The 14,707-nt window shown below is 33.5% G+C and overlaps 2 protein-coding genes across 2 annotated transcripts; one reads left to right on the top strand and one right to left on the bottom strand.

Moving 5' to 3' along the window:
• Positions 1–1,100: 1,100 nt before the first annotated feature.
• On the top strand, positions 1,101–3,853 carry LOC110639645 (subtilisin-like protease SBT1.8). Its single transcript, XM_021790681.2, has 2 exons — positions 1,101–2,851; positions 2,944–3,853. Exons 1-2 carry the CDS (start codon positions 1,234–1,236, stop codon positions 3,615–3,617), a joined length of 2,292 nt encoding a protein of 763 aa, XP_021646373.2. The 5' UTR covers positions 1,101–1,233; the 3' UTR covers positions 3,618–3,853.
• A 1,155-nt stretch (positions 3,854–5,008) lies between these two features.
• LOC110639634 (guanine nucleotide-binding protein subunit gamma 3) lies at positions 5,009–7,953 on the bottom strand. Its single transcript, XM_021790672.2, has 5 exons — positions 7,153–7,953; positions 6,104–6,156; positions 5,904–5,948; positions 5,773–5,817; positions 5,009–5,571 (listed from the first exon to the last, which is right to left on the bottom strand). The coding sequence occupies exons 1-5, from the start codon at positions 7,321–7,323 to the stop codon at positions 5,073–5,075; spliced, it is 813 nt and encodes a 270-aa protein (XP_021646364.1). The 5' UTR covers positions 7,324–7,953; the 3' UTR covers positions 5,009–5,072.
• Between the last annotated feature and the right edge of the window lie 6,754 nt (positions 7,954–14,707).

Raw genomic sequence — 14,707 nt, 5'->3', positions numbered from 1 at the left:
TCATTATTTCCATACTACCCCTTTCAATTTTTCTTAATTATCAATAATTTAATTTTACATTTTATTTGGCCGAAAATTTCTGAAACTATAATATGAATTTTTGGAGTATTGAGCACATGGATTACTTATTTGGGATGAATTTTTTTAATAATAATAATTTTTTTTTTCAAAATTTTAAAAAAATTTTATTTAGTTGATTCATATTATAATTTTTACTTCCTTGATTTTTAACTTAAAAAAATAGATCATACATATTTTTATTTTAAATTTATAGTGAATTATATTTAATAATTTTTTTAATTAAAAATTAATAACAATTAAAAAAAGGGGTGTGGGGCCCTCAACTTGTGTGGTGTCCTTATACATATGATGAAAGTAAAAGATAAAGAGTAAGGAAAAAAAGTGTGAGCCTATTTTGTAAGTCTCTCCATAAAACAAAAAAATTCTGTTATTTTCACCTGAGGCTCAGTCCCCCACCACCCTCAACACAGCCTTATGATGAACCCAACCCTCTCATCTTGTCTCTTTTTTCTTTTGCCATTGGCCTACCAAAAGCAAAAGCATTCACATTTCTTATAAGCAAAAGCAAAATAATATACAATATTTTTTCACAGATTAGTAATTTAAGTTAAATAGGTTTTGAATTGTTAAATGGTCAATTTATTAAATTAGATTGTCAAAATTGTAGGTAAAAAGAGAATAATTAAAATATTTTTTATAAGTGTCAAATTAATAAAAAAATATATTTTTTAATTTAATAAATATCACGTTAATAAAAATAATTTAAAAATTATAAATTATAATAATTTTTATGTTACTTTAATTAAAAATAAAAGTTTTATATTATAAATTTAAATTTAAATAATTTATATTACATCTCTTATGTCAAGGTACCATCTATGTCATTTACCCCTAAAATAAGTATCCAATTGATGATTACACAATAATAAATTATGATAAATGAAAGGGAATTTTATAGTTATTTTGTTTTATTTTAAGAAACTGATTTTTGGACGATGGCATTTACTGTAATAAAGAGAGTTTGGGAGCCCAGTTTTAAAAATGAGATTCTTTTTAAACCCTACATGGGTCCATGTTCATGTTTTTTCCCTTCTAATACTCCTGACAATCGCACAAAGCTCCTGTGGGGCCGTTGTCTTTTTAAGCATAAACACTCTCTCAGGGTCTCAGTTCTTTCTAATCCTATTGCATAGCCACAGCCAAATCACAGTCATGGCCTGTATTTCTTTCCTTTCTCTCTTCCTCCTAGCCATCTTCTTCTCCGCCACCGCCAAGCAAACCTACATAGTCCATATGAAACACAGCTCCAAACCTCAATCCTTCGTCACCCACAACGACTGGTACGCTTCTAGTCTCCAATCCGTCACTTCCTCCTCCGACTCTCTTCTGTACACCTACAACGCTGCATTTCCTGGTTTTGCTGCCTCCCTTGACCCTGAGGAAGCTGAATCCCTTAGAAAGTCTGAAGCCGTTCTTGATGTCTATGAAGACACCGTTTACTCTCTGCATACCACTCGCACTCCTCAATTTCTTGGTCTCAACACTGACTTTGGCTTGTTCGATGGGCATAACACTTTAGATATTGATCAAGCTTCTCACGATGTTATCATTGGGGTACTTGACACTGGGGTCTGGCCTGAGTCCAAGAGTTTCGATGACACGGGCATGCCTGAAATCCCAAGTCGGTGGAAGGGTGAGTGTGATTCTGGCAAAGGTTTCAGCCGTAAACTCTGCAACAAGAAGTTGATTGGAGCTCGTTATTTTTCAAAGGGCTACCATATGGCATCTGGTGGTAGTTACTTGAAGAATCCTAAAGAAAATGAGTCTCCTCGTGACCAAGACGGCCATGGAACTCACACTGCTAGCACAGCCGCCGGCTCACAGGTGGCCAATGCTAGTTTACTAGGATACGCCAGTGGTATTGCTCGTGGGATGGCCACGCACGCGCGTTTGGCTAGCTATAAGGTGTGTTGGAGTACTGGTTGTTTTGGATCCGACATCCTCGCAGGAATGGATCGGGCCATTGCGGACGGTGTTGATGTGCTCTCGCTTTCTCTCGGTGGCGGATCCGCACCGTATTATCGCGACACCATTGCCATTGGAGCTTTTGCTGCAATGGAAAGGGGAATTTTTGTCTCCTGCTCCGCCGGTAACAGCGGACCCAATAAAGCCACTTTGGCTAATGTGGCTCCCTGGATCACGACCGTTGGAGCCGGAACTTTGGACAGGGATTTCCCAGCATACGCAGTGTTGGGTAACAGAAACCGCTTCACAGGCGTTTCGCTCTATAGTGGAAAGGGAATGGGGAAGAAACCGGTGGGTCTGATTTACAACAAGGGGAACAATTCAAGCAGTTCAAGCAATTTGTGCTTGCCCGGTTCGCTGGAACCAGCTTTGGTTCGTGGGAAAGTCGTGGTTTGCGATAGAGGAATAAACGCTCGCGTAGAAAAGGGTGTAGTGGTCCGCGACGCTGGCGGGATTGGGATGATACTTGCAAACACGGAGGTAAGCGGTGAGGAATTGGTGGCAGATAGCCACTTATTGCCGGCGGTATCGGTGGGAAGGAAGGCGGGTGATATGATTAGAGAGTATGTGAAGAGCCATCCAAACCCAACTGCTGTGTTGAGTTTTGGTGGGACGGTTTTGAACGTGCGACCGTCACCGGTGGTTGCGGCGTTCAGCTCTAGAGGTCCTAATCTAGTGACACCGCAAATCCTGAAGCCTGATCTGATTGGCCCTGGAGTCAACATCTTAGCCGCATGGTCACAGGCTGTAGGACCCATTGGATTGGAGAAGGACACCAGGAAGACTCAATTCAACATCATGTCAGGTAGTTCCCAACGGTCATATATTTAAATTTCATGTTGGGTTCAGAATGCGAAATTTGCTGGCGTTTAATGTAGTACAAACTACCATGCGCAGGAACATCCATGTCTTGCCCACACATCAGTGGAGTAGCTGCATTGCTAAAGGCAGCACATCCAAGATGGAGCCCAAGCGCAATCAAATCAGCCCTCATGACCACCGCCTACGTGGTTGACAACACCAACTCCCCTCTGCGGGATGCTGGGAGCGTTACTGGTGCACCCTCCAACCCATGGGCTCATGGCTCTGGCCATGTAGACCCACACAAAGCCCTCTCTCCTGGCCTCGTTTATGATATCTCAACTGACGATTACGTTACATTCTTGTGCTCTCTCGGCTACTCTCTTGATCATGTTCAAGCCATTGTCAAGCGCCCTAACGTTACTTGTTCGAGGAAATTCAGCGACCCTGGTGAGCTCAATTACCCATCATTCTCGGTGGTGTTTGCAGGCAAAAGGGTTGTAAGAAGGTATACCCGAGAGTTGACCAATGTGGGGAAGGCAGGATCCGTATATGAAGTGGCCGTGACTGCGCCATCTGCGGTGGTGGTGAAAGTGAAGCCAACCAAACTTGTATTCAGAAATATAGGAGATAAACTTAGATACACCGTAACTTTCGTTGCAAAGAAAGGCGCAAACGAGGCTGCTAGATATGAATTTGGTTCAATAGCATGGAGAAATGCTCAACACCAAGTGAAAAGCCCAGTTGCCTTTGCTTGGACGCAGTTGTAAGGTCTCTTGTTCAAAATGGGTTTTCGCTTGTTGGGCCTTTGCATCAAGAAAAAGAGCTGCAAAGAGGCTTCGATCAATGGGAGACGTTCGTTTTATGTGTTTTCTTTGGCGTTTTGCCATTAAAAAAATTAGATACCCGAAGGTAACGTTTGGGGAAGTTTAAGGTTTATATTATTGTGTGCTTCCAAAACTATTGTAATAGAATGGCATAAATGATCTTTTGCATAATTAACTTATATCAGTTTGAATTGTGATAACGAGACGGTGGAGTTGAACAAAATAGAAATTTTTAGCAAAGGAGTATATAAAAATCTCTAATGGTTAAACCTTGGGACTTAATTCAAATACCAAAAATGCCTGGTCGTAGTCTCTTTGAACTAGAACATATTTCTTGTAGGAACCAATATTTCTTGGGCTAACATGATTGCTCAACTGGGGATGGACCCCTAGGCCCTAACTAGAAAATTCTCATCCATAGGCTCTGAATTGTAGCCTGCATCCTAAAGGACCATCCCCTTGCAAATAGGGCAGCATGAACCAAGAAATGATGAATCCTACCCACTTGATCTCTCCAGAATGTACTTTTGTAACATCCCATCTTGCAACTATTGATTGACAACTACAACCCACTACTTGTGCAAAGAAGCCATGTATTAATTTTTTCCAAACGAGTTATGGTAAGCAAAGTTGGTGCTCTAAACCAGAACTATTCTTCCAATTATTGATTCTTTGGTTCGTAAGCTTACCACTGTTGCAGCTCTGCTGTTCCACTTTAATTATTGACAAATAGAAAGCCAGCCCATATATAGCCGTATCTTGTTGAATAGTTATAATTTAGAGACGTGGATGAAAAGACAACTATCTGTAGTTTCAGTCTTTGCAGGAAGGATAGTCTTCTGGCCAGAGGCCAGCAGCAACCATAACCCATCAACAATATGGCCTGCCAATTCAATTATTTTGCACAAATAATTATTTAGTTGTAGGTCCACAGATTTGAATTATGGATGTAGATGAAGTGAATCATCTTGTCTCAAGTGTTCAGTTCTAAGATTAATATTCATTTGAGCAAGACTTGTGAGCGTTTATTAGCCGAATCTATGATATTTGAAGCTAAAAAACGAAACACCCATGAGTGCGATAAGACTGCTTTTGTCATTGTAATCTGAACATAGCCGAAACCAATAAAGCCTCAATCTAATCAATACTAATTCACTTCCAAACTAAATAGCCAATGTGGCTTGTGAGTCTAATCCTGGGACTCCTCAGTTACGTGTAATAGTTTTGGCCAAATAGATAATTGAATTGTAGGACAACTCCTTGAGGAGAAATTTAACAATCTAAGGCCTGCCCAAGCAACCAAAGTAAATAACAAGTTCCTAACAATAATATACTTTGTGTAGAAATTGAATGGTATCATTGGAGAAAAGGCTTTCCTCATACTGCTTAACTAATGTGCTAAAAGAATAGACAACATGGATTACAACAGGTTTTGGTACAACTGGAACAAAGACGTACCTTGGGACACTTGGGGCGTTTAGGACATCTTGGAGCAGAGCATCTCCATCTTGGACAACAGCATAACCATGTGCAACAACTGCAATTGCTGCATTCTGGGCATGAACATCTGCAACAAGAGCAATCTGGGCGCGAAGGAAATCGACATTTGCAGCAGTTACTGCAAGTGCAGCAGTTACTGCAGCTTGAGATGTTTTTACAGCAATTGGATCTAGGACAGGCGCACGAGCAAGGGCAATGGCAATGGCAAGGAAAACAGCTCTGGCAAGAGGAGCACTGCCACTTGGGTGCTGGGCAACGAATACTTGAACAGCGGTTGCATAGACCACACGGGTCACAGTCACAGTTGCAGTCACAGCAGCGCGGCAAGTGTATGTGAAAAGAGCATCCCGAATAGCAGCAACAACAAATCCATGATAAATTAAAACAGGGTATTCCACTGCAGGACACAACAGCAGAGTCATGAGTGTTCAGTTGTATGATATAAATCATAATTACAAGAGCTAAATACCAATTTTTCCAATTTAATTTGTAACGAGTACAATAAATCATTTCAAAATGAAGTTTGGGTAACATTATTAACTATGCTGATGGGGTATATAGATACAGAACATAAGACACAAGGACAAGAAAACAGTACCATAGCCACTTCCAGAATCGACAAGACCTTCGATTCTTTCGATTTCTGCTTGAAAGGAAAACGTAAGGCTAATATTCCTACTTATAAATAGAGAAAAAAAACAAAGTAAAGAACAGTGATAACTTTCTTACGTAGGTATTAAAGGATCTGGGTTTGCAACCACGAAGTCAGTGATCCTGCAGAATGTTACTTCAATCAATTACAACTAGCTGATCACAGATGAACAGAATTTCCAATCGAAAATGCAGCAGTGATATTTTCTACATAAAATATTTTGGTGGAATATAAGCTTTGCAAGGCAAAGGTAAATGCAAATGCAAAAATCACATACTCTTTGCAGCATCTGGATGCCGGCTGGAGGCTGTCAACAGATTTTAGTTCCTCCTGCTCAAATTGAATGAAAGATAATAAAAAGTCACGAGAAGAACAAGAGAAATATTATTAATGACTTGTTTGCTTTGCTTGAGCTCTGCCTGTGCACAAACTTCATGATATGAATTAACAGATGCAGACATTAATAATTGTATTGCTCAGCTTTATCATAAAGAAAGGAAATTCTTGATTCTTTGTCATTAGTGAAACCTATCACATGGTGCTCAATTAGGACCACTTCAGACCATAGACACATATTTTGTTTTTCCAGTAATCAAAACAAAGAAAATTTCAGAAATTTGGAGAAAATGAGAGAGTTACTCGCTGACATGCAATTTTAGTCAAAGAAAATCTCCCTAGAACACCTATGATCTCCTAGTTGACAAGATAAACCAACTATGGTACAGTATAGGCAAAGGGCTTTTATTACAAATATTGTAATAATTAGTAGAACACATGAAAGTTCACAGATTATAAACTGCATCTAGTTAAGCACAAAAGATTTTCTTAAGGCAGGGAGATAGTCTAAAGCCACAAGATAAACAGGTGAATTCCTGCTATGTTAGGATGTAAAGAGCCTAATAACTCAACAAGAATTTCTTAAGGCAGGAAAAAGGCTTGAAATTTGATGGTTAGCTGAAAATATAGAGTCACCAATAATGAGCAGTTTCAGCAAATTAGATAATAATCAACAAACAAATTCAATACTATGTCATGATTAGTTACACATCAGGCCCTTATGCATCAGGGCAAAGATTATCCACCCAGAAATGGCCAACTTCCATCTTCAATGTTCACAAAAAGAAAGGTTGTATCTTCAAAAAAATTACACTTCTAAAAAAAATACAAAGTCTTGCACATGAAATACAAATTAGTAGATCAGTAGAATCATTTCTGAGTCTGTTTAAACTTTGCTTCCCCCTATATTTCACTCAGTCATGTGACAAGTACTTAGTGCACTAAAGAAATTTAAAGAAAAGAAAAACCCGTAGAAAATTCAAAACTCACCTCTAGGAAACCGATTTCTCTCTCAAGCATCTGCACCTTAGCCATTTCCCTACGCTTGCCATACAAATCCGGATACTCCGGTGGAGACTTGGGGCAAGGCGGAGGCAACGACGGTACCGAGGAAGAACAACCCGACTTAGCAGAAGCCAGTACTCTACAAGTTTCTGCCATTTATTCTCTCCAAGAAAAAACCAGAGAAAAACTCGAAAGAAGATGCGAAAATGAGACCAAGCAAGCAGTACTACAAGAAGTAATAAAGCAACCACTAGTAGCAAATAGTAAGGGACAGAGAAGAAGCGGGCAAGTAATGTTAGGTGTGAATGCTATAGCATACGAAAAGCTAATAAGCTATTGTGGCAGAGGCAGTAATTACATGATCTGACAAGGATAATTAAGACCCAGAAGCGAGAGTAAAAAAATTCTAAGAAAATGAAAGGATGGTAAAAAGAAAGCAGAGAGCTTTACATGGATGTGAATGTGTGACTTATGGCTGCAGACGGAGGATTAATGGGAATCAAGGAGATAATAGAGATAAAAAGAGAGTCATTATTGTCACAGACTGTGATTGAAGAGAGAGATTTGATATATCTGGGGACACAACCTTTGTGCAAGGTAATAATGATAATGGTAATAATAGTAAAGACGGCTGTGTAAAAGCCTGCAACTCTGAGTACGAACCCATTTTGCATTTTTTGCTTAAAAAAGAGTATATTGATCAAATTTGAGTGTGTTTTGATTTGAGCCCAGAAGTCTCCGATCCTCTTTCTCTCTCTTTCTGTGTGTGTCCCTCTGCTCTGCGCCTCTGTGGTGTGTGTGTATTATTTTCTGAGCCAGTGTCTTGCTGGTGGGGTGGTGGATGCAAAGGAGAAGCGAAAAGCACGATGTAATACCTGATATGGACACGTGATGGCTGCGTAAGAGAGAGAAAAGAGTTAATTGTAATGGAGGGAATTGGATTTTTCAAACGGGAATCAGCAGCTCTGATTTTGAGAAAAACTAGAATCAATCACCACAATGGGTAATCTCTTATGAACTCCTATTCCAGTCAATTTTTTTGCTATTTTCTTACCCCTACCCCCTCCCCTCCCCAAACTAGAATTTATTCGGTCAAACAACATATGTTCAAAAGATATATAATCATAGTTGATTATAATAAAATTTATGTAAAATTAATTATAATCAATAACTATAATACAACTCAACTCAACTCAACTCAACTAAGCTTTTATTTCAAAAATTTGATATCGGCTATATTGATTCGCTTTCTCTACTCTAAACGATTTTGGGTTAAATTCTTAGAAATGTGTAATGTTTCTAGGTCATGTTGTACTACTCTCCTCCAAGTCAATTTAAGTCTACCCATTTTTTTATTTCTATCCTCTAACTTAATGTGCTCTACTTGTTTAACTAGAGCCTCAGTATGTCTACGCTTTACATGACCAAACCACCTCAATCTCCCTTCTCTCAACTTATCTTCAATTAGCATCACTCCTAAGTTTTCTCTAATACTCTCATTACGGACTTTATCTAATCTAGTATGGCCACTCATCCACCTTAACATTCTCATCTCTGCAACTCTTATCTTAAATGCATACGACTCTTTCAGTGCCCAACACTCACTACCATATAACATAGCCGGTCGTATGGCTGTACAGTAAAATTTTCCTTTCAATTTATTGGGAATTTTACGATCACATAAAACTCCCGTGGCACTTCTCCACTTCAACCATCCGGCTTTAATCCTATGACTAACATCCTCTTCACATCCCCCATCTACTTGAAGGACTGAGCCTAGATATTTAAAGTGATTACTTTGGGGCAGTATCACTCCATTCAAACTAACTCCTTCCCTACCACCAGTTTGGCCTTCACTGAACTTGCAATGCATGTATTCTGTCTTCGTTCTACTTAACTTAAAACCCTTTGACTCTAGAGTACTTCTCCAAAGTTCTAGCTTTCTATTTACTCCTTCTCGTGTCTCATCTATCAGAACAATATCATCTGCAAACATCATGCACCAAGGAATACTCTCTTGTATATGTTTCGTCAGTTCATCTAAAACTAATGTAAAAAGGTAAGGGCTTATGGCTGATCCTTAGTGTAATCCAATTGAGATCGGAAAATCTCTTGTGTCTCCTCCCACTGTGCGCACAATAGTAGTTGCTCCTTCATACATATCTTTCAATATTTGTATGTACCTAATAGATACCCTTTTTTGTTCTAACACATTCTATAAGACCTCTCTTAGAACACTATCATAAGCCTTCTCCAAATCAATAAAAACCATGTGTAGATCTTTCTTCACATCTCTATATTTCTCCATCAAGCTTCTAATGAGAAAGATCGCTTCTATAGTTGAACGACCGGACATGAAATCAAATTGATTGAGAGAGATAGTAGTATCATGACGTAGTCGATGCTCCACAACTCTCTCCCACAACTTCATAGTATGACTCATGAGTTTAATTCCCCTATAATTTGAGCAACTCTGTATGTCTCCCTTATTTTTAAAAATAGGTATTAAAATACTCTTCCTTCATTCATCAGGCATTTTCTTTGAGTTTAGAATCTTATTAAATAATTTAGTTAACCATGCCACTCCCATATCTCCCAAATACTTCCACACTTTAATTGGTATTTCATCGGGTCCACAAGCTTTACCCACTTTCATTCTCTTAAGTGCTTCCTTTACTTCTAAAGATTTAATCCTTCTAGTATAATTCACATTCTTTTCTATTGTTCTATAATCTATATTCACGCTATTACCATTTTGACTATTATTAAAGAGATCATTAAAATAATTTCTTCATCTTTCTTTAATGTCCTTATCTTTCACCAACACTTTTTCTTCTTTATCCTTAATGCACTAAACTTGATTGAGATCTTGACATTTCCTTTCTCTCCTCCTTGCTAATCTATAAATATCTTTCTCCCCTTCTTTAGTTCCAAGTTTCTCATGTAATAATTATAAATATAACAAAAGCTGAAATTATTATTTAATATCTTTAATTTAATCTATCTCATAGAAAATAATTTCTCACCAAATTAGATAAAAAAAGAATTACTATTGAACTTAAAATAGTATTCAATAAAATAAACTATTGAACAATTCGTAACTTGCTTTCATTGCACTTGCACTTTTAAGTAGAGATAATATTTAATCACTATATTAATGTGAAAAATCAAATCAAAGCGGAATAAAGTCATTTCATCAAATTAATCATAAGTCTATCATACACTCAATGATGAGCATTCCAAAATATATATATATATATATATATATATATATTAATTATTGTATATTAGCTTAATTTTGTTATTAATTTGATTGGACTATCATATGTATTTTTCATTCACAAATATTTTTTTTTCTTTTTTTCATTTTCTTTATTCCTATTTCCTATCATCTTTTCTTATTTATTTCTCTTATATAATTATCAATTTCATTAATAATATTGAAATTATTTTAGAATTATTCAATTAAAAAATAAATAATTATATTAACTATTTAATAATTGATAAGTCTCGTCAAACCCTTTTAGTCTCTATAATTTTAATATTAGTAATAATTTAGTACCTTAAATTTGTTAATAAAATTATTTATTATTTCGTATTTTTTTAGCAAAAATAAATTTATCAATATTTTTTTATCAATTCACATTTTATTAAACATTAATTGAGTTCATTAATTTACTTGCTGTCTTCAGCTTCAAAAAATAGATTTCTATAATATAATTTAAATTAAACAATTAAAGATTTAACTACAATTGTAATTATAATTTATTTTAAAAAATTAATTTTAAATATTAATGGCAATTATATAATTAAACCATAATGATAAATTTATAAACATTCAAGACTAGGATATAGGATTTACCATTATGGATTAACTACATAACTGAATTAATATTTAAAAATCAGTTTATTTTGTTTTGAAAAATTAAAATTGTAATTATAATTCCAATCAAATTAAGATTTGAATTAAATATTTTAATTTTTTTAAATTAAAGGATACTAGTAAACCAATTGATACTTGAATTAAATAATTTATCTAAAGTAAAATTTTAATAAAAAGTGTTTCAAAATTAAAGGGATAAATAGAATTATTTATTGATGAATTTAATTTAAATTTTAATAAAATTTAAATTAATGATAAAAAGTTAATAAATAATTTTATTACTACATTTAATAAATAATAATTTTATTAATAGATAAATATCATTTAATTTAATCGTAAAAATTAAGAATGTGAAATAAAGAGAAAAATAAAAAGAAAATTAATAAAACATTTTCTTTATTTTTACTTAAAAATTTATTATTATAAGTTAAAGACATCTTTTTCTAAAATAAAACTTAAAATTAAGAGGTTTATTTTACTCCTTTTATCCCATTTTAAGTAATATTTAATTTTTTTCATAAAATTAGGAAATTGATTGAATAATTTATTTTTATAAAAATATTAATAATTAATTAAATTATTTTTATTGTATTTTAAAATATAAATATAAATAAAATAATAATAAATAATGGTAAAATTAAAAAAAAAATTAATATTTTTTTAATTTTTTAAATTAATAAATAAAATGAAATAATTTTTTTTTTTAAAATACTATCACATGAATTGGGAGGGAGTAATAAATTATAGTTTAGTGAATAATGGTTAGCGAAATTAATCGAACTCCCGATGCCTGTGGGTCCGACATTGAGACAAGATAAACTTGTACAGCGGTTAAATTAAAAAAAAAAAAAAGATGAAAGCAGGTTAGCGGTTCAAGGCGAAACGATGTTAACGTGAGCCGGGGGTGTTTTACGAGAAACCAACAATCATTGTCATTTTAACGGATAAATTTAAACAATTCTATAGTTATAATATTATAATTTTTAATTTTAAAATATAATATAAAATTTTTAAATTTTATATAATAAAATATCTTTAATTTTTAATTTTTATTTTTCAGTTAAAAATTTGATGTAAATAGCTTCACATGACACTTAATTAATATTTTTTTTTAATTTTTATATAAAATATAAAATTATTTTTTTTACACATATAAAAAATATTTTAGAAAAATGATTCAATTTTATCTATAGGTTAACCCAATGCTCGGCGCATTTGGTCTTAATCGTTCCTTTTTCTTTGAACTGCAAAATAATGAGAAATTTTTGCCCATATTTACTCAATTAATATGCAATTGTCCAATAAAATATATTTTCTTATAATGAAAATCATTAATAGAATATTTCTCCATCACACTATTTGAATTTATCAATATACTTCATAGATGGACATTGTAGAACTCATTCCATATTAGACCCAACAATAGTTGTGTATCTATTCTGTAATGTTCATAAAAATATTCAAATTAAATTTACCCTGTATTTTTATTTATTATATTTAATTTTTTTATCTAAAATTATTTATCATATTTAAAAGATTAAGTGCATTAATTTTTTTTTTTCAGTTTACTTTTTATCTCTACTAAATACAATAAATATTTATACAATGAATAGTTAGATGAGATAAAGGGTAATTTAATCAATTGTTAGTATATTTTTTTTTTATAAAAATAAAGTTATCCAATCATTTTTTTAAAGTTAGGCTCTATTTATTTTTTAAAAAGTTATTTTTTTATATTTTTTAATATTTAGAGCATTAAAGAAATGAGTTAATAAAAAAATATATTTTTGATCAAAGGGAAAACAAAGTAATACTTCGGCTCTGTTTGTTTTATAGAAAATATTTCTTTATTTTTTAACATTTGGAGTACTTAGACAAATGGATCAACAGAAAATGTTTTCCTGATCAAAAGGAAAATGACTTTCTTTTTTTTTTCTACTTTTTAGACTTTGTTAATTTTATTAAAATATGAAAATACTTATATATATATATATATAATAAACACATATTATTAATTTAACATTACAACAAAACAATAAAAAAATATTTTTTTATAATACAAATTATCTTTCGTGAAACAAATAGAATTTTCATCTTTTTAAAACATGAAGTTATTTTTTAAATTTTAATAATTTTTTAAAAAAGTAAAAATACCTATACTTATATGATATAAATATATACCATTGGTTTAATATTTCAATCAAAAAATAAATTTTATTAGACCAATAAATTTTAATTCAGTAGTACATGAGTGATCTCTAAGACAATAAGATATTAAATTTAAATTTTTATTAGACCTAATTATAAAAGTTTAAAAAAAAATTAAAAAGGAATGAAGTCACTTTTTTTTTATAAGCAATATTTTATTAATAAATAAAATTTAGGTAAAACTTAGCATAGACATCGCTAGCTAATCCAAACTGATAGGCTCACTCGTTATACCCAACCTAAGCAACAACATGCTAAGTGAAAAAACCGAAAAGAAAGGTACAAAATATATTAACAAGATAGCACCAAAGTTGCATTACAAAAGACAGGAAACAAAAGTTTAGGGTACATGACCTAACAAATGGTAGAAGAACAAAAGCCAAAGGCCTTGGCAGCCACAAATCATGCCAAGAGCTACAGCAAACTGCAGCAAAATCTGCAGAAAAGTCACACACAAAACCACCCAACCCCAAATCTATACCGAAGAGGAAACCTGCACAATAACAATATAAAATCTGCACAAGAGTAGAACATAGACGCAACAAAAACATAGCCAGCAACATGAGTACACTCCAAATACTGCACAGATTTAATTTAATTAAGATATAGCCACAAAGTATTCTGATTGATGTCCCAAAATATGTCCAAGATGGGGGGTGAATTGGACTTTAAAAACAAATTTCGGTTCTTGCTCAAAACCTTTAAAAATTACAGTTAGGTTCAACTCAATTGACTAACATAAAATATGAACAATACAACTCTATTGACAATTTAATTCAAGGTTAGCCTATATGCAATCAGTATACTGATCTAACAAATTATATCGATTCGAGATATCGATGTCTGGATAAGTTTTAACACAAAGAACTATACCAAATATACTAAGATTAAATAACAAGCGATTAAATCGGATATCGTGATTTAGCGATAAGCAGATTTAGCGATGGTGATTTTCTCGGTTGCAACAATATTACCCAGATGATATCAACTTTCATATCGGCAAAGCATATCAATCATAAAGTTAAATTGCATAAATGTAAAGAGCAAGGGTTGAGAAAATGAATCAAATTTTTATAGTGGTTAGCTTCAACTAGCCTACATCCACTCTCTCAAAGATCCCACTTTGAGTCTTCACTTCACTATTCTTCTCTTTTAAAGGCAAGAGACAAAAGCCCTTTACAAATCTTCTCACCAAAGCTTTTACAAGTAGCTTCACACTTCTACCAAGTGTTATCCCAACACTTTATCACAACCAAGCTTCAATAGGTGCTTGAATGACCTCTCATAAATGATAATAAGGTGTTTAAAACTCACTCTCACTCAATACAACAGAATCTATAAAGAAGAGTTGAGTAAATAAGCCAATGATGAGCAATAAAACACTTTGAGCACTTTGAATGAAAGCTTTTATGATTTTGAACAGTAGAGGGACTTTCATTTAGTGCAAAA

Source organism: Hevea brasiliensis, chromosome 4, assembly GCF_030052815.1.
Source record: "Hevea brasiliensis isolate MT/VB/25A 57/8 chromosome 4, ASM3005281v1, whole genome shotgun sequence".
NCBI lineage: Eukaryota > Viridiplantae > Streptophyta > Magnoliopsida > Malpighiales > Euphorbiaceae > Hevea > Hevea brasiliensis.
This window is presented reverse-complemented; position numbering and strand designations above follow the sequence as displayed.